This window comes from Pygocentrus nattereri, chromosome 17 (assembly GCF_015220715.1).
Source record: "Pygocentrus nattereri isolate fPygNat1 chromosome 17, fPygNat1.pri, whole genome shotgun sequence".
Lineage (NCBI taxonomy): Eukaryota > Metazoa > Chordata > Actinopteri > Characiformes > Serrasalmidae > Pygocentrus > Pygocentrus nattereri.
Window position 1 is genome coordinate 1,342,209 of NC_051227.1, and position 20,000 is coordinate 1,362,208.

Below are 20,000 nucleotides of genomic sequence, written 5' to 3' on the forward strand. Positions count from 1 at the left end.
GCAAATTACTGTAATATATTACACTGTAAATCATGCTGATCACTGCATACAGAATCAGACATTATTACTGCATCAGACAGTCAAACAGCTGCACAGCCTCTCACAGTTAAAGACAAACACCAAGGCAGGGAGACAGAGATAGAAAGGAAAAGAGAGGGGGGGGGGGGGGGACATCCCATATACACCCCAAAATGATCTCCCCACCCTTCTTTATAACTGTTTTAAAGTGTCCATTCCTGGAGAGCTGCCTTGATTAACTCACCTGTAGCTGCTTACCAGCTGATCGATAATGCCTATAATAACAAAACTGTCTCTCTTTCTCACCCCCATAGCTCTGCTGCTGAACCAAGGTAAGGCTGCAAACTCACTTATTTTTCACAGTGCTCATTTTCCTTATTGTCATCAGTGATTTTCAGCAGAGAGGGTGCTCAGCACAGCTGCCTCACAATAAGCAAAGCTGTTGAGTGTTGCATGCTAGAGTGAAAAGCATGCTAGAACACAAAAATGTATTCAATGTCGCAACAAAACATTTTTGAAAGTATAAAACAAATTTATTCCAAGTGAGTTTGGACTATTTCCTTTAGTCCATTCCTCATTCAATTTTCCCCAATTATAATTATGTTCCTCAATATAAAGAGCAACTGGCTTGTTAAGTTTTTGAGACTTTTTTTTTTTTTAAGTATTAAGAATAAAAATTGAATAAAATAAATAAATACATCAAACAAATTCACGGTTTTGGAACAATGACTTTGTCTCTTTTGCTTTCTAATTTTATGTTTTCCCTCCTCGCTTTCCTGTTCTGTCTTTCCACCTGTTTCTCTCACTCTCTTTCTTCAGAGGATCCAGAGGGGCAGCTGAGTGCTGAGGAAGAGGAGGCCAGGAGGATTGCTGAGATGGGGAAGCCTATTCTGGGAGAGCACAGCAGACTGGAGGTCGTCATCGAGGAGTCATATGAGTTTAAGGTACAACCAATGTGTCCAACTCACTAACTCAGTTTAGCCAATTCGTTTAAAGGGGTCTTTTGGCCTAAAACTGCTGTTTAAAATGTTATTTGTTGTGTGCAGTATTTTATCCCTTAGCCTCGTCAGTTTGAAAGAATTCCAGATTTCATACGCAAATACATCATACAAACATTGGGAATCACTGTGATGATCCAACAATCCTGAGTGAGCTAATAAATACAACCAAGCTAGCATTAGTGTAGCTTTTTCCTTGGTTATTGAACAAAATTATCAAGAAGGCAGCACAAGAGAAATATATATATCATAAATGCAGTATGTATGCTGAAGTATGCACATTCAAAGGTTAAATAGTTTAAATCCAACAGTCCTGACAGTGATTTTAGTCAATAAAACGAGCAAAACTAAATTATAGGCATGTATTTGTTTGGTTCATTAGGCCTTCTCTGGAGGTATAGTAGGCTCTGAGGGTTCTCCCCTGGTCTTTTCTGTGTCCTGTCATCCATATGAACAATTTACCACAATTTAAATCCTTCCAGCGTGTCAGTTATCACTCCTCGTAGGTAATGCCTTTGCTAGGATTTGTAGCCCATGGCTACCTGGCTATACCTGAAGGTGCTATTTTGGGCTGTATAATATTCAGAGCTTTTTGCTTGTCACAGCTTTTTTTAGTATCTTTTCAGTGATCAGTGCTGAGGTTGCTAGTTAAAGCACACTTTTTACAACCTACAGACTCTGAAAAGGCAGATGCAAAGATTATATGTATATGTTTTATCATGGAACAGCAGTCTGTCTCTGAGTTCTCTCGTCTGTCACCGCTAGAGCACAGTGGATAAGCTGATAAAGAAGACTAACCTGGCCCTGGTGATCGGCACACACTCCTGGAGAGAGCAGTTTGTGGAAGCGGTGACAGTCAGTGCAGGTCAGACACTCACACACACACACACACACACACACACACACACACATTCTTCCCCTCCTTTTCCCCCTTTCGCTCCATCACCCTCTTTTGCCCTCTGTTAATTTCAGTTCAATTTGAGATGAATTGACCTGATTGTAATAAACAGTATTGCCAGACTGGAGCAGTGGAAGGTTTTGAAGTAGGGATGTCCTGATCCAGATTTTTTTGTCACCAGTCTGAACCAGATCCTTTAATATCGATCATTTTCTAGTGGTCCTAATTGCTCTGATGAACCTTGAAACATAAAACATGAATGAGAACATACTAATTTGGTTTTACTCGTAAGGATTTCTTAGGGCCAACAATTGTGGCACCAACAGATTTGAGAGAAAAAAAAATTCATGATAAGATTTTTTTTTAAATAAGTAATAAACGTTTTTTACAGCACCTTGCACTTTATACACAATTTAATTTTCTACTTCTTATTACTATATTGAAATCATTAAACCAGTATTTTAATAATAACTTGCAATCCAATTTGATCTAAGTGTATATAGTGCTATACACTTTGAATTTATATATTTTGGGATGAAATATCTAGTTTATAGTGCCAGAAACCCACTATCATTTCAAACTGCTCTCGCATGGGAGAAGTAGCTTGCTCGGCTTTGATGCAGCCTAAGTTTTAAACTAGAAATGGCATAACATTAGCCAGGACACAGGATGTTCAGCAGAATGTTAGTGCATTGCTTTGGTTTTTAATCCCATTCACAACTCATGAGTCAAAAACATATTAGGAATGTGTTTGTGCAAACAAACAAAGCCTGACATGTAATAACTGTGTGCTATTAGATGTGTTACATATAACTAGATAAACCATTTTAAAATGTAACTTGAAATAAAAAAATCTTGCTCAAACGCAGAGTTAGTGGTATAAATGGGGTGGGCGCAAAAATCAGAGGTGGATCAGGGGATCGAACCTGTATTGGGATCAATATAACCATTAAAACATGCCTGGGTTTTGTCCGACATCTTTACTTTAAAGACAAGGTATTCTTAACTGAACATGCTGAACAAAGGATGCTTAAGCTTATCACCTCTAGTGTACTTGTGACTCCACACCTCACTTCAGTAGACTTACAGGACAATTTCCCACCTTTTCTCCCTTTCTCTCTCAATCTCTGTATCCCTTTCACACACTCTCTTCTTCCATCTCCTCCTTTTCCTCTTAATAATTCTTAGTCTGTTTCTCGGTGTTCCCGTTCATATGTAAGGAGAACCTAATTCACTCTAATACACTTACTTTTCTTTTCAGGTACTCAGTGCATTGAGCAGTAGGCAGCACTTAGAAACAATCCTCATTTAGTGAGAGAGCGAGATCACTGTATTTCACCAACACTGCCAGTGTCTTGTTTAAGCTTTCAACTCTATTATTAGAATTTTGTCCAGGTAAGATGTTATTGACAAGTACTTCTTTGTGTATCACAGTAAGCTGATAAGTCTCACTGCTGGTGAATAACGATGTTACACTGCCCTCTGGTGGCAGGCTCAGTTAAATAAACTATTTTTCCATTTTTTTTCTATATCTATCTATATCAGTTCCATTCAATTCATGTTTTTACAGTAGGTATTACCCCAAGCAGCTTTCACGAATCCTGATGAGCATGCCATTGGTGACACTGGCAAGTAAAATCTTTGTGACATGGCACGAGGATGAAACTTTGAGAGGACCCAAAGAAAGTCTTGTTACAAGCGATGTATGTGGAGTACTGTGGAAAAGACCGAGAACACCCTTCATTTGTTTATTTTCCCTTCAAAATGACCATTAGTTGCAAATTGTTTGCTTCTCAGATGATCTTGCTGAGGACAAGAGCTAATCCTTTTGAATAAGGAAGGGTAAGGGAAGCATTTAAGTGGGAAAAAAAGGAGTTTCCAAAACCAAAAGATACATAAAAAGTAGGACTCTATTAAAACAGCACTTAAAGCTTTAATCTTCAGGGGTTCTTAAAGAAAATGGTTCTCTATAGAGCCATGAATGCTGAAAGAACCCTTTGCATGATTAGATTCTTTGCATTGTGGAAATTTCTTCTTGGATTTGAGTGTACATTGTTCTATATAGACACATTTTCTTGACTAAGCAACCTTTGAAGAACAATCTTTTGAAAAGTGTAGGAGAAAATAAAGTTCCACTGCTTCAGATCTGAAAAAAAACACAGGTGTTTCTTTCCACTGTGAGAAGACAACGATGTGGGTCTGAAAGGATGTGTAGCTGTCAAGAAGCTACAGTTACAGAGAAAAGAAAATTAGCTGCTGGTATCCTCAGAAGAATGGACTGACCACTCCAAAGTCCAGACCTTAACATTAATGAATGTGCTTGCAGTTACTTGGATCCTGAGAAGCAGGTAATGCAGTGAAATTGTAAAACTGAACTTCGGAATTGAAGAAAAATATCCTTGCAGATTTATAGCTATAATAAAGGCAAGGGGTGGAAACATGAAATACTGTACAATTTGATTCTATATTTAGTTATGTGTAATTTTCTATTAGATATATGCTTCCATACTGTAAAATGAATCACTTGTACTTATTTTGCCATTTTGCCTGGAATTTAAATAACGAAGGGTGGTCTCTGATTTTTGCACAGTACTGTACATGTGTGACTTTGGATTCGCAACTGTGTATGATCTTTAGGTGATGGAGATGAAGATGAAGAGGAGGGGCGGGAGGAGCGTCTGCCGTCCTGCTATGACTATGTCATGCACTTCCTGACGGTGTTCTGGAAGGTTCTGTTTGCATGTGTGCCACCCACTGAGTACTGGAATGGCTGGGCCTGCTTCATGGTGTCTATCTCCGTCATTGGGATCCTGACAGCCATCATAGGAGACCTGGCTTCTCATTTTGGCTGCACTGTTGGGCTCAAGGACACCGTTACCGCTGTAGTGTTCGTCGCTCTGGGCACTTCAATACCAGGTGTGTAGAGCTTCAGTTGGACCTGAAATTTGGATCTGAGCCCAAATATAGCCTAAGACTGTTCTGACCTGATCAGACCACAAACTAGAGACCAATCAAAATTCAACTCTGCTAATGAATGAAGACGAGCTTAAGTTACCTAGTAACAGTGGTAGCTGTCATAATTATTGGCCATACAAAATCAAGTTTACATTCCACTTCAAATATCAAAATATCAGATTTATTTGTCAATCGAGAGCAACATCAAGGTTGAAATCGAGCCAAAATTTATTATTTTGGATAAATTTTCTTTCAAGCTACTGCTCAATAATTATGCAAATAACAACACCTACTCATTCACGAGGTGTTCATATAGTATTCATGAACTGTACAGTAACATTACAGTAAAATTCCATATTGTTCCGGTTCCAGTAGTTGGAGCTCTTTTGTTTATTGTTATTCTGCAGTAAGTGTTTTAGTGAAATCTTAAAGGGAGAAGACGAATGGCTCCGCTGCAAATTTTCCTTTTTTTTAAATATATTTTGTGTTATCAACAGTGATGACCCCTACATGAACTTCATCAAGGTAATACCTAAAATGTATGCATGTAACATGGAGCGAGGAGGCGGACGCACATGCTGAGATAAGCGAGATGTATTAAGGGCAAATCCTAAATCAGGGTTGAGACAGTCCAGGATCAGAGAGCCAACACGGATCGAATGGGGGGCAGACATGACAAACCAGAATCAAACAGAACAAGCAGAGCAGAACAAACAGAACATCCAACACAGAATATAATATCCACAACACGGACAGAGATTCAAACACAAGCAAACGCGATGACCAAACGACCAGCGAAAACAAAGGGCAAACACAGGGCTTAAATACGACACCGGGGACAGGTGAAAACAATCAGGGGCAGAGTTACAAAACAAGGGGCAGGACTACGGATACCAAAACAAAGAACCACGTGGACTATACCAAAACACAACCACGTACAGGACAGGGAGGGGCCAATCGTGACTGCATAAACAGTCAAATAATGCCCATCATATCTTTCGGTCCTCAGAGTGTATTGATGTATGTTATTAGAGGTTCAGTAATGTATTCATATCATATCATGAAGTATACACTAAACATTATACATTCTTTTACTTTAACAACGTTTCATCTACATGTGGTTCCTGTGGAGCCTTACAAGGAGAAAAACAAACAAGATGTAAATTTAAGAAATGATGTCTGAACTGACCTGAGTAGTGGGGTCCTTTGTGGTTTGAGCAAATAATTGTGTTTTTGTGTGTGTGTGTGTGTGTGTGTGTGTCTGTCTGTCTGTCTGTCTGTCTGTCTGTGTGTAAGAGAGAACAAGTTCATATCACCGTAACACAAGAAGAAAAACAATCAATTAATGCCATTAACAGAATAAATTCTTTATCACTGTATATATTTTTCTCTCTCCTCCTTCTCTCTCCTCTTTTCTCTATCTCTCTGTTTCTGTCTCAGACACGTTTGCTAGTAAAGTGGCTGCCACCCAGGACCAATATGCTGATGCATCTGTTGGCAACGTCACCGGCAGCAATGCTGTCAACGTGTTCCTGGGCATCGGCGTGGCATGGTCGGTTGCAGCCATCTACTGGGCCGTAAAGGGACAACGCTTCAGGGTGGACCCTGGCTCTCTGGCCTTCTCCGTCACCCTCTTCACCATCTTCGCCTTCATTTGCATGGCAGTCCTGCTGTACCGTAGGCAGCCATCCATTGGAGGCGAGCTTGGAGGTCCGCGAGTGTCACGCCTCCTCACCACACTGCTCTTCCTGGGCCTGTGGCTTCTCTACATTCTGTTTTCCAGCCTGGAGGCCTACTGCCACATTGAGGGCTTTTAAATGCTCCATTGGGAAAAGACACACAGAACAAACCTGGATACAGCAAACACATGCTGCAGCTATTTGCTACACACTTAAGATACTTTAGAAAACAATGTTAGTGAAGAAAAAAAAAAGGTCTCTGAGGTAACGAAACACCTCAAACTGAACAGGAAAAATTCAAAAGAAAAGTACACACAAAATACTTTCAGCCTTAGAGAACAACCTTAAAACACACACACACACGATGCACACATATAAATGCACAGACAAGACTATGTACACTTAAATTCATAGAGCATACTGTGAACTGTGAACCAGACAAGCTCAGTGTCCCCATGGAAGTGAACATTGAGGAGGAGGTTTAGAGGGAGGTCCTGTGGAAGGAGAGAGGAGAAAGAGAGAGATAGTGAAAAGAGAAGAAAAAGTATATGAGAGACAATTCTAAAAGGGACTTTAGCAGGATAAGATACTATAGAAGGAAACAGCACGTCAGAAAAGGAGAAAGGCTAGGTACTGTATGTTGTTTGCGACGGCCCTTTTGCTCCTTTTTTTTTTTTTTTTTTTTTTTTTGCAATAACAGGCTTAAAATAATGGAAGCTGTTTTAGGACTTGGTCACAGATCAGAAGGTCCTGGGTTTGAATCCCAGCAAATATGCACTGAGGCAAAGCACTGAACCATGCAGTTTGAAAATCTGTCACTTTGAGTGAAAAGCATCAGCTGACTGTAAACGTTAGAAAACAAAACATTAGAAAACAAAACGGACTGGTATAACCGTTCAAGTACTTATTTCTGCGTGTTGAACATGATCAGTCCCTCTTTCCAACAAAAGAGGAAAATGTTTACACACACACACACACACACACACACACACACACACACACACACAAATTATCTAAGCCACTTATACTTCTGGGTCACGGGGGGTGTTCGAGCCTGTCCCAGCAGTCACTGGACAGAAGAAAGGAAGGTTGATAGACGGTGTAAACAAACACTGTTTGAGAGAAATGGTGATCCATCAGGTGCCAGAAGTGAAAGAATGTAGGAGTATTTTGACACCAGTCATGAACAGTGAACATGTCAAATATGACCAGAACATTATGGTTTGTGAACCATATTTGTGTAAATAGATTTTATGTTTCTAAAGCCCAGAGCACATCAACCTATGGTTCTCCAAAGAACAACGACTTGCTCCAATGTTGGCTCGGTGTGCCATATCTTGTTGCAGTCTTTAGACTATTCTTTGCAGCTCAAGGTCTTTTATGGTCTTCTGAACATTCGAAAGCCCAATGCCAACATTATGACGTTTGTGTTTTGTTGCAGGATGATGGGTTGCTGTGTACTAGGTTTTAAGTATTCTCACTTCTCTGCATGCAGACCAGAAGGCAAACCTAACAGATACTGAGTAGAGGTCAGCAAGGAATGAGGCTTGTGGACTGGCGTGGAAGAACCTTTTATCAGATTCTTTCTGAACACACGCTTTAAGCTTTGTAAATTCTACTGAGCATTCAAACAGTCCCTAAGTGGTGTAATTAAATCTGCTGATTTTTCCCGCAGACACAGTCCATCTTCTCATTCTGACATCACAATGGTCATTTGGGCTTTGTAGGATTAAGCAGTGCTAGCTTTGATGTGCTAGTAAAGAGTTCGTTCATGAAATTGCCTCTCTCAATTTTACAATATCCTCTAAATTCTGTGTTGATGCCTGGGAGGCTTTTCTTCAACCACAGCCATGTCAACTGTCACCACCTCTTCCTTTAATTTTGCAAAGATCTTTTCTCCCCAAGAATACGTTGGAAATTGGACAGGATCTCCTCCTAGTCATACAGCACACGTATGTAGTTGCTGGTCAACATATTTGTCCCAAGAATAATTATTCTAGTAGACCATGTAATGCCATTATTTTAACAGACGTACTATCTTGGTAGCCTAAAATTGACCCTACGCTTTCGTTGAGTTTTCTGAACTTGCAGACTATTACAAGTGCAATCTGTTTACTGCCAAAATTTTCTAGAAGGGTTGGTTTTATGCCATGCATCATCACGCCTTACTGAATGATGTTTGGAAGTATATGAGGTAGTAAAGCCAATCTGACATCACGCATGTGCATCAACTGAAAAAAAAAGAGATTTGAAACTGTAAAGAGTAGCTATATTGGCAAATGTTAATCGGTGATTCTTATTAATAATAAATGCAGTAAATTTATTATGGTCTCATAACAAGAACAAAAAATCTCTCTCCTGGCGTATTTTGGCATGACGGTTGTTTTGCTGGATTGCTTTTGAGTATTGCTAAGCATTGGTCTTTGCCAAAGTCATTAGGTGCATCTCTTAGAACTACAAATCTACTGTCATAACTCAGGATCATGTTCAGAACAAGGATTCAATATACTATTTATTTGTAATTATCATGATTTGTGCTACCTGTGTCAGAAAAACGTTTTGCCTGTGATAGGCTGGGTTCTAGGCTATGTTCTAGCCATTTGTCTGTATGCAAAGAGCAGCCTTTAACATGTGCACAAGGCTGGCTTTTTACCTGTGCAGTACGCTAATATTTTACCTGTAGATTAGTTGGTAGAGCTGCATGATGGAGTAAATTGTGACAGAGCTAAAATGGCATGGTTTAACTCTAAAATCTGCATGGATGGTCATATAAAGTTTACAGTATTCATTTAGTTAAATGGGCAATTTGTGTGCCGAGTTGCACTGGAGGCAAGATTCTCTGACTATACTAATAATAGTTTACTTCAAACAGTGCCCTCGACAAGTTTATACGTTTTAAGTGAGATACCCATATTGAGAAACTGCAAACCTAAAATATAAGCTCATTCAGTGTGACAGCTGTTTTCTATTTATAGCCCCTGTTATAATAAAACAGCACCTTGGCTTATCGCTGGATGTTAGGTCATTCCACACTGACTCATCCAGAGCTTGGTCCCCATAAATCAAATAAAAATCAAGCAAAACCTTCTCTGCAATTCATGCAATCATGCAAAATAGAGACTTTTTAAAAGTTTCTACTTAAAATAGGATGGAACCGAGTTGAAATATTGCCATAATTGACCTTGTGTCTAAAAAATGTAGACAACGAAGGAATCATAGGACACCTGTAAAATAGGAAATCATAGGACACTGTGGTGATGCTCATAAGAGGCGTGGACCTGTTTTTCTGTAAAGCTGCTTTGTGACAACCTTGTTGTAAAAAGCGCTATATAAATAAACTTGAATTGAATTGAATTGAAACTGTAAAAATACTGGCATAAAAATGACACCCTTCTAATTACGGGAATTATCAACAGGAAGCTAGTTGATTTAATGCATACTGAGTAGTAATTTAAAATTGCAGGCCAGGTTAGTCCTACTGTAAGCACTTAATCTCTACATTTAAAATAGTTTAGAATGTTCTAGAGCAAACTTGAAACTTTCATAACTAAAAGGAAAAAAATTAAATGCATACGCTATCTAGACAAAACTTGCCATGTACATAATTCTTCTCTAATACCTTTATTTAATGACTGCACTGATCCAGTCCGGTAAGGTTTAAGCCAGTTTCTCGAGAGTTCCTGTCCATTTAGCTCACTCTTCCACTATCTTTGTGCTTCATGTCAGAGCAGAGCATGTCATTGATATTCCCATATTTTAAGATGACCTCTGTAGGACCTGTATGCAACTGGTTAAACAGACCAAATGAAACGCTGGGACACTTTGACTGACCAACAAAATCATCAGATTTCAATTCCAGCTCTCCGTGTGGAACAGCAGGGAGAATGCTGGAATAGGCATACAAATCCTGCCGGAGATGTGAGCCAAGTATGAGTGAATGGGCAGGAGTGGAAAGGAATCTGAAGAGAGTGGTGTCACTCTTACATGACACTGTTATTAAAGCAACGGAATGGGTAATCAGGCATTTGGTTTTTGCATGATTGAGTGAATTAAATGGAAGTTTTTCTTTGGAAATGCAAGTTGCTGTAGAATCATGCAAATATTCATCACACAAGTTTTAGTGGTGGTGCTGCTGATGAGGAGCATCTGTTGTTGTGCACTGAAACTGGCCTGCTGACAGCAGATTGGGCTTTAAGGACATAAACTCCCTGTTTTATTCCTTTGCCTAGAGGCACGTCGAGGATAAATGTCTAAAACCTTTAAATTCTAGCTGCACTATTTATATTGTTTACTTACTTTTTGTGCTGAAAAATTATGAGTGTATGTGTTTTAAAGTCCCTTCACCCTTCTTGACCCCTTTGAAATGTTTTTATAGCTTAAAACAAATATTTATTTATTTATTCAGTATCATTAGTGGTCAGAAAGGAGTGGTCAGAAGAAAAAAGCTTGTTCACAGATAGGGTGGCTTTCCACGTGAATGGCACCAGTGATTATAATAAAAAGAAAAGCAGGGAATTCTGATTGATGAGTATCGGTGTGAATGAGATCAATATGAAATATAAAACTTGCCTAATTCAAAATGATTAACATGATCATTTTAAACAGACTGTTAGTAATTAGATAAAAACGCATTCACAGATTGGTTTTCTGTATTTATTTACTTGTTTGTTTGTTTGTTTATTCAATTGTGTGACCCAGTTCTGCCTTACAAAACTTTTTTTTTTTTTTTAATTATTTCTCATGTTTTACTGGTGTATCGTCACTGCGTCTGATGTGTTTGTGCTGTGTAGACCCATGTTTACTCTGGGCTTAACACAGACCGAACCCACCTCTCCTTATACCCAGAGATTAACCCTTACATCCCTATTTAAGTTACTACTTATAATCCTAAGGCCACCTTTACAAGGAAATTTTGCTGTCAAATATGCAACTCCCATTTGATTTTCATGAAAACAATGTTAATGCCTGAAATTATGGCCCAATGTCTTTGTCAACTATTGAAAAAATTGGCCTAAAATTTCTATTGGAAAATATTCTGATGTAACTATCCATCAGGTGGTACCTGTTGGTGAAGGGCGGGGCTTTAGTCACACAATGTTGAGCAAGATGGAGGAAAACCATAAATCATAGTGGTCAGGTCACATCCAGAGCTTGCAGTACTCTGAAGATCTAAACACCTCACATCCAGAGCCATATCTACAGATCTATGAGGACAATTCATAGCACGGTTTTCTTGCCCAAAACCATGCATCCAACAAACCAGCAGCGCATATTAATGTTTGGATTTTTATTTATTTGTTTGTTTGTTTATTTGTTTTGGACTGAGACCAAAATGTCCTTGTGAAGGGGCCGAAGACGCCCTGAATCAAACGTGTTGTTTGCAGTGCTAAAGAGCATGGAATCCATATTAAACCATAAGGCATTAGAAACGTACAATGGGCAAAATACTGATCCGTATTATTTTAGGAATTACCCATTCCTTTTCAGAGTTCTTGCTTTAAAAGCATGTGCAATAGATCAGAGGAACTGAATGAAACTTGGAATGCTCATGAAACGATTAAACGTCCTTGGAGCAACTCCACAACATGCTAAACCAAAGTAGCTCCAAATTTGGAATTTAAGAGACTTTATCATTTAGGCCACCTCTCATTTGGTACGTACAGTATTCCCTTCATGTCGGTGTGTATTTGTTGCACAATGATTGTACTGTTACCTGCAACAACTTTCATATACTTTCATAACCAAAATGCTTACATGCACTGAAACACTTCCCAACATTCTGTGGTTGGCACAGTGTAGACTGCTCTGTCATGGTGTTGGAGGCAGTAAAGTTACTAAAACTAAAGTACAGTTTGCGCTGTGGGATTGTTCAGTAGACCAGGTAATCAGTGCTTCACTGATCCAACGGTGTATTTCCAGAAAGAAGTGTAATAATTTTCCCCACTTCTGCTCTTGCTGTGTTTACAGTAGTCATATTTGATTTATTTATCCTTAATGTCAGATGTTTACTCTTTGTATGACGCTCTTACTCTAGCGGGATTTGTAAACTTTTGAATATATTTGTAACATTTTCTTTTGGTTTTAGATAAGGGAACTCGATCTTTGCCGAAGTAATGGTTTTGATAAATCTTTCTGAGATATTTAGATACACTCAGTATGACTTGGTTAAAAAGAAGCCACACTGTATGGACATTGAACTGAAAACTAAACTGATATTACTCAGTTTGTGTAATCCTTTGTATCATACATACAATTTTAGTGTGCCTACAACCCAGCATCCTCCACTGTTAGAAGTTTGTCTTGGATTGGTTTCCTGAATTGAGGTTTTTTTTGTTTGTTTGTTTGTTTGTTTGTTTTTAATGCATATCATAGGTCGTCTGAACAGTGTATTTTTCAAAGAAACATGCTGGTAGCAATTACGTCTATTAGGAAAACTCACTTTTTTGGCCAGTACGCTTTCACTGTGCCAACCAAAGGCAATTTTATTGAATAATTTATTGAGAACCAAGTTATTAAATAGGAGTTATGTTAATCCCATGTTCCGTCATGGTCTTCTTTGTCCCATGTGGGTGTCATAGCTGCACTATGTGTTTTTAACTGTACTGCATTAAATGTAATGTTCCAGTTCCACTGGTATGTCTGGCATTTGCTACTGGAAATGTGAATTTGTTCTCTAATGTTTTTAAAATGTGTGCCTCAGATGTGCATAACGCATGAAGTCCTGTTTGTGTGCATGATCTGTTATCATCAGTGTTCACCTTCACATTTCCGCTGCGCGTTTTTCTTTTTCGTTTTGTAAATGATGGTCTTGGTCTTGGTCTTATTCCGCCATGAATTCCTGCGATATGAGAAAAAACCCTCAGAAATACAGTGCTTCTTGCTTTCCTTTGAGTCTCATTGAAAGTGCACAAAAAAGCTGTGAAATGTTGTTTTATTTCATTTTATTGTCTTGATGTTTTTCGTAGCTGTTTGTATGTTGAAATCAGATCTGTCTGTCTTTCCCCACCTCCTCGATCCTTCGGTCTTGCAGTCTGTGTGTTTTTAGAACTTTTTATGTGTGACTTACTCTCTGCCTGACATTTTCCTGAGAATAAGGACTTATTGAAAAAATATGTGGTAGGCCATATATAATCAATGCTGTAATAAATAAGTCATATCTGTTTTTTAATTAAAGAGAAAAAAACTATATAATAATATAATAATAGTAATAAATGGAAGATGATCATTGTTTTGAAGAACTTGGCATGACGTGTACTGTGTCCTGAGGAAAAAAACATAATAGTAATAATGATAATAATACTGTAAGAATGTGAGTTGACCTTAATGAATATTTATTTTGAACACCTGCTGTCTCTGTGTGATTTTTATTTCTTAAACCTGCAGACATTGCAGACTCGGTCACCTTAGAACCAGCTAGAGTACCCAAATGCTGCTGGGAGTCAAAGACACGACAGCTGCCACGGTGCAGCAGACCTGGTCTCCTACAACCATCTTAGAAGATTTAGTGGTGATAAATCACTAATATTTCTTTTGTTCTAAATAAGGGAGATATTTGGATACATTTTAAAATTTGATGGCACAGTAAATGAACAAGAACTGATACCAAGTAAATAGCTATGTGAAAAAGGCCGACTGAGTGCAGCACTGTGGGGACACAGGGAGACCGCACAGGCGTCTTTGGAGGCAGGTGGAGCTGGAAAGACATCCTCAGAGGCAGGTGGGCATTCAGCGACGTCCTCCTGCAATTAAGCTGTCGCTCAATGATTTTTTTTTTTGCTGCAAACTCGCTACACCCTCGTGAAACTATGCATTCGGTAACAGCCGAGACATGGAGCCAGAATGTGTTTGCGAGTAGGTTTTATTCAAGTCCTCGATGACCGTATTAACAAAGTGAGTGGCAACAGCAAGCATTTATCTATCTGTGTCCAGCATGAACAAATGGCAAGAGAAATAACCTACCAAAACAAAAACAACTAGGACTGCGAAGTAGAAAACAAACGAGATGAAAGCAAATTGAATACCAGGAACAGAAACCAAAACAGGATCCAGGATCAAGGGAAAATAACTAGAAATCATAAAAGGCAAATGTAGCAACCATGACAAGACTGAAAACAGAGAAAGCATAAAGGGAACAAGACACAGCTGGGAGTCATGATTTAAGACATGACAACAGTCCAAGGGTGTTGCATGAGGGCCGAGCATGGAGGAGCAAGAAAACCAAAACAAAGGCACTTAGACTGGAATAAGAACAAGGGGGGAGATGCAACAGAGGAGCCAGACGCAGGGAAAGAAAGCAAGAGCACATGGAGAAGGAAACCAAGACTAAAGGGCAACAGGCAGATGCGTTACAACTACTCGGTTGTAGTTTTCAACCACATGGCCAGCACTTTTTAGAGTGTCCTGTAGATCAGCGGTTAAACCAGTTCTCAAGGCCCCCCATAGAGTTCACATTTTTTGCTCAACACATACGGATGAAGCAAAGTGTTGTGGTGGAGTCTTAGTGTGTGTTTTGCTGGTTTGAGTGGAAACTTGGTAAAACAGCAGTGTTGCTGGAGTTTTTAAACACTGTGTCCACTCACTGTCCACTTCTAGACACCCTTACTAGTTTATGCTGGTCATCCTCTAGTCCTTCATCAGCGGTCACAGGGCACTGTGGGCGGGATGTTTTTGGTTGGTGAGCTATTCTCAGCCCAGCAGCGACGCTGAGGTGTTTAAAAACTCCAGCAGCTCTGCTGTGTCTGATCCACTCAGAGTAAATTACGTTTACTCTCGTTACTGTGGGTACAGTTTTCCCTGTCGGTACTTTTTTGAGTAGAATTAAATCCTAGTACTTTTACTTGAGTTCATGTTTAATGAAATACTTTTACTTCACCACTTGGATTTTCAGAACATTAAAAAAATCTCTCTCTCTTCCTCTCTCTGTCTCTTCCCTCTCTCTCTCTCTCTCTCTTCCTCTCTGTCTCTTCCCACTCTCTCTCTGTCTCTTCCCTCTCTCTCTCTGTTCCCTCCCTCTCTCTGTCTCTTCCCTCTCTCTCTCTCTCTTCCTCTCTGTCTCTTCCCTCTCTCTATCTCTTCCCTCTCTCTCTCTCTCTCTCTTCCTCTCTGTCTCTTCCCACTCTCTCTCTCTCTTCCTCTCTCTGTCTCTTCCTTCTATGTCTCTTCCCTCTCTCTCTTCCTCTCCCCCCTCTCTCTTCCTCTCTGTGTCTCCTTCCTCTTTCTGTCTCTTCCCCCTCTCTCTTTCTTCCTCTCTCTTTCCCCCTCTCTTCCTCCTTCTGTCTCTTTCCTCTCTCTCTCTCTCTCTCTCTCTCTCTCTCTCCCGCCTCAACGTTTCTCTCTCTTTCTTTCCTCTTTCTTTCTCTCTTTCTCCCTGTCTCTTTCCCCGCTCTCTCTCTCTTCCTCTTTCTCGGTCTCTTCCCTCTCTCCCTGTTCCTTTCTCTGTCCCCCCTTCCTCTCTCTCTCTCTCTCTCTCTCTCTCTCTCTTCCCCTTCCTCTCTCTTGCTTCCTCTCTCTCTGTATCTTCCTCTCTCTCTTCCCCCCTCTCTGCCTCTTTCCCCCCCCCCCCCCCCCGCCTCTCTGTCTCTTTCTCTCTCTCTCCCCCCCCCCCTCTCTCTCCCTCTTTCTCTCTCTCTCTCCCTTGGTGTTTGTCTTTAACTGTGAGAGGCTGTGCAGCTGTTTCACTGTCTAATGCACTAACAATGTCTGATTCTCTATAAAGTGATCAGCATGATTACCCGTGAAATATATTACAAGCAATCTGCTCATAATTTTGACTGTTTATTTTTTTTCTCTTAAATGAACCGAATTGACCAGTAACAACTTGTGTCCAGTCTTTCAGGGATTCTAAAATACTCTATTAGAAACAGATAAACTAGGACGTCTTACATGATCATATAACCATGAAACGCGTGCAGTTTAATGTAAGCCTCATTCTTTACACAGGTCACAGAAAGGTGTGTAGATGTGCTCTAGCAGAGGGAACTCTGATCAATCTCAGCTCTCAGAAGTTTAGCTGTGGTGTTTTTACGTAGCTGACAGCTCAGAAATATGTTCAGGTTGTGACAGCGTAAACACAAAAAGTAACTAAGTAACTCAGTACTTAGGAGTTTTTTAATCAACTACTCATTTACTCTTACTCGAGTAATCTTATTTACTAATACTTTTACTTGTAGCTTGAGTAAATTATCACTACAGTAACAGTACTTGTACTTGAGTAGGGATTTTCAGTACTCTTTACATCTCTGTCACTCAGACCAGCACAACACCCACTAACGCACCACCATCATGTCAGTGTCACTGCAGTGCTGAGAATGATCCACCACCCAAACAGTACCTGCTCTGTGAGGGTCCATGGGGGTCCTGACCACTGAAGAACAGGATAAAAGCGGGCTAAAAGGAGTACACAGAGAAACAGATGGACTACAGTCTGTAATTGTGGAACTACAAAGTGTAACTATATAGTAAGTGGAGCTGATAAATGGGCAATGAGTGTAGAAAGTAGGACGTGGTCATAATGTTATGCCTGATCAGGGCGCGTGTGTGTGTATGTGGTCTTATACACACCACTGTTGTCGGAACAAAACCTCATATCTCCATTTTTGGTGTTTTTTTGGTTTTTGAAGAAAAAGAAATACCTGAAAATGATTGGATGGAAAAACGTCTGGTTCCATTGACTTACATTAAAAGTACAGTAGGTATATACTATTATACTGTTTTAGCTTATTAGCTGTGCAAAGTCTTGTAAAAATATTTATTCTCTGTCCATTTCCCACTCTTTGTCTTTCTCTCTCAACTGCTCAACTTTACCTGTAAAACGAGTTACACATATATAAACACACACACACACACACACACACACACACACACACACCAAACCTAGTCTTTAACACACTCTCTTCCCCATCTTGGAGCTGATTAATAGAAAAAAAAAAGTTGTGTATATATGTAACCTCACTTTGAAAGCAAATCTGTCTCTGTTAGACCTTTATCCGTTTTAAAGGTTGAGAAACAAGCAGAATTAGTGTGTTATGAAAGTACAAATCTGAAGTTCAGGTTTGGTCCCCAGCTATAATCCTCTCTGCTTCTGCTGACCGCCTGAGAACACTGGATTAGCTTCTCCTGCAAAACGCACTGGCAGCCAAGCATGTGAGAGCTTATGATGTGATGTCAGATGGCAAATGACCTGAAATGCTACTTTGCTTATTATTATGCATTGTAAATGCAGGCTTTGAAACAGAAAAAATATACAAACTGTTGCTTGAAATATTTATACCAAACAGGACAGCATTGTTTGACCGAAGTGTATAAGGCTGGCTTTACACAATGAATTTCACACAGCTTCAGCAGCTTTAAACTGACATGAAACTACACTGAACCTGACACTTTGAACTTGTTACAGTAAGTGTAACTTTGAGGAACCCGTTTCATTCAAAGTGATATATGATGGTGCCAAACATGCCATTTTAAAGAACCATCACTTCAAAATAAAACATTTGGCTACGTTCACATTATAAGGCTGAGGTGACACAAAGACACCAATTTTGCCTTAATATGATAAATCTGATCTTTTCAAATCAGATCTGATCTATTTTGGCTTTATTCAGACTGTGGGCAAGTTGGATTCGTTTCTCAAATTAGATCTTCTGAGACAACTGTCCACACTGTTATTTACAAATGACCAGATTGAATTTTTGTGCCCTGACATCAGCAGCCGATCTGCATGGGCTGCTGTGGTAACAACGTAAGCACCAGTAACTCACAGCTATGCTGGTGATATGGATTTCAAACACAGATGCAGGAGAATAGAGGTGCATCTTCTCGCCCTCCAAACTTTTCAAAATTCCTTGGTTTAGTCATGAACCTTGGTTGCTCTTCTTGAATCCCAGTACTTTGGTCACTCTGGATTTGACATTGTCATTGTTAGTCGCTGCAAATGATAAAATTCACGAATTAGGAGTTGCTGAAAGTGGAAACAGGAATATGAGTGATATAATAACGACATTAGATCAAGAGTTATCAGGGAAACGCCTCAATTTCCGAGCTTTAGGAAGAACACAACTTGTAATAATGAAAAAGAAAAACAAAACATAACAAAACAAAAGACAATCATTCATCTGGGCAAACAAAATGTTTTCTTTAAAGTCCACCAGTCCATGAGTGAATTCAAGTGATAGCGTAGCAAGGTCAGGCACAGGCTCCACAGCAACATCTGGTCTGGCCAGGCCCCTAATGTAAAGTGCTTTTTATTATACATTATATTCATGCAAGAGAGATACACTTATATTTCCAGATGTATCGCTCATCTGCTTTCACACACATCTAAACTTGAGTGAGATCCCATTCTTAATCCATGGGGTTTAATATGATGTCAGCCCTCCTTCTGCAGCTATAATAGCTTTCCGCAAGGTTTAGGAGTGTACCAGAAGTGCATTTGTGAGGCAAGTTCTTCCACAGCAAACTGGCTCATCCGTGTCTTTATGGACCTGCTGTGTGCACTGGTGCGCAGTCGTGTTGGAACAGGAAGGGGTCGTCCCCAAACTGTTCCCACAAAGTTGGGAGCGTGAAATTGTCCAAAATCTCTTGGTGCTGAAGCTTTAAGCAATGCACTATTTACATGTCTTAATCAAGGGGTAATGGCACGGCTGCAGCTGGTTCAGAATGCAGCTGCCCGGGTACTTACTGGGACTAAAAGAAGGGAGCATATTACCCCTGTACTGGCATCTCTGCATTGCTTGCCTGTTGTTTTTAGAATTCAGTTCAAAATTTTGGTTTTAACATACCAGGCGGTGCACGGTGATGGGCCAAAATATATTTCAGAGTTATTATCACCGTATCCTAGTACCAGATCACTAAGGTGATCTAGTCAGGGGCTCTTAGTGGTCCCTAGGACAAAACGGAAACGAAAGGGAGATTGTGCTTTTTCTGTGTGTGCCCCCAAGTTGTGGAATGCTCTGCCTTTGGATGTTAGACTAGCTGGATCAAAGGACATTTTTAAAGGAAGACTCAAAACGCATCTCTATTCATTAGCTTTTGGTCACAGGTGATGCTTTTGTTATTTATTGGATAGTGCTGCATTGTTTTTATGGTTTTATGTCAGTTTTATGTTGTTTATGAATGTAGCTGTACTGTTTTTATAGTTATATGTATCTGTTTTGTTTTATCATTCTATTTTTAGTACTTGTTGTTTGTGAAGCACTTTGTAGCTGTGCTTAGAAAAGTGCTATATAAATAAATGTTTACTTACTTACTTAAGAGCTCCTTTCACTGGAACTAAGGGGCCGAGCCCAACTCCTGAAAAACAGCCCCACACCATGATCCCCCCTCCACCAAACTTTACACTCGGCACAATGCAGTCAGACAAGCACCGTCTCCTGGCAACCGCCAAACCCAGACTCATCCATCGGATTTCCAGATGGAGAAGCGTGTTTGGTCACTCCTGAGAACACGTCTCCACTG

At 39.8% G+C, this 20,000-nt stretch overlaps 1 protein-coding gene across 1 annotated transcript in view; it reads left to right on the forward strand.

Moving 5' to 3' along the window:
• Positions 1-13,893, forward strand: part of slc8a2b (solute carrier family 8 member 2b) — a 104,847-nt gene extending 90,954 nt beyond the window's left edge. Inside the window, exons 9-13 of the mRNA XM_017708877.2 lie at positions 333-350; positions 838-962; positions 1,782-1,881; positions 4,552-4,830; positions 6,310-13,893. Coding sequence (XP_017564366.2) covers positions 333-350; positions 838-962; positions 1,782-1,881; positions 4,552-4,830; positions 6,310-6,686 — 899 coding nt within the window. The 3' untranslated portion in view covers positions 6,687-13,893. The remainder of the gene's footprint in view (positions 1-332; positions 351-837; positions 963-1,781; positions 1,882-4,551; positions 4,831-6,309) is intronic.
• The last annotated feature ends 6,107 nt before the right edge of the window (positions 13,894-20,000 follow it).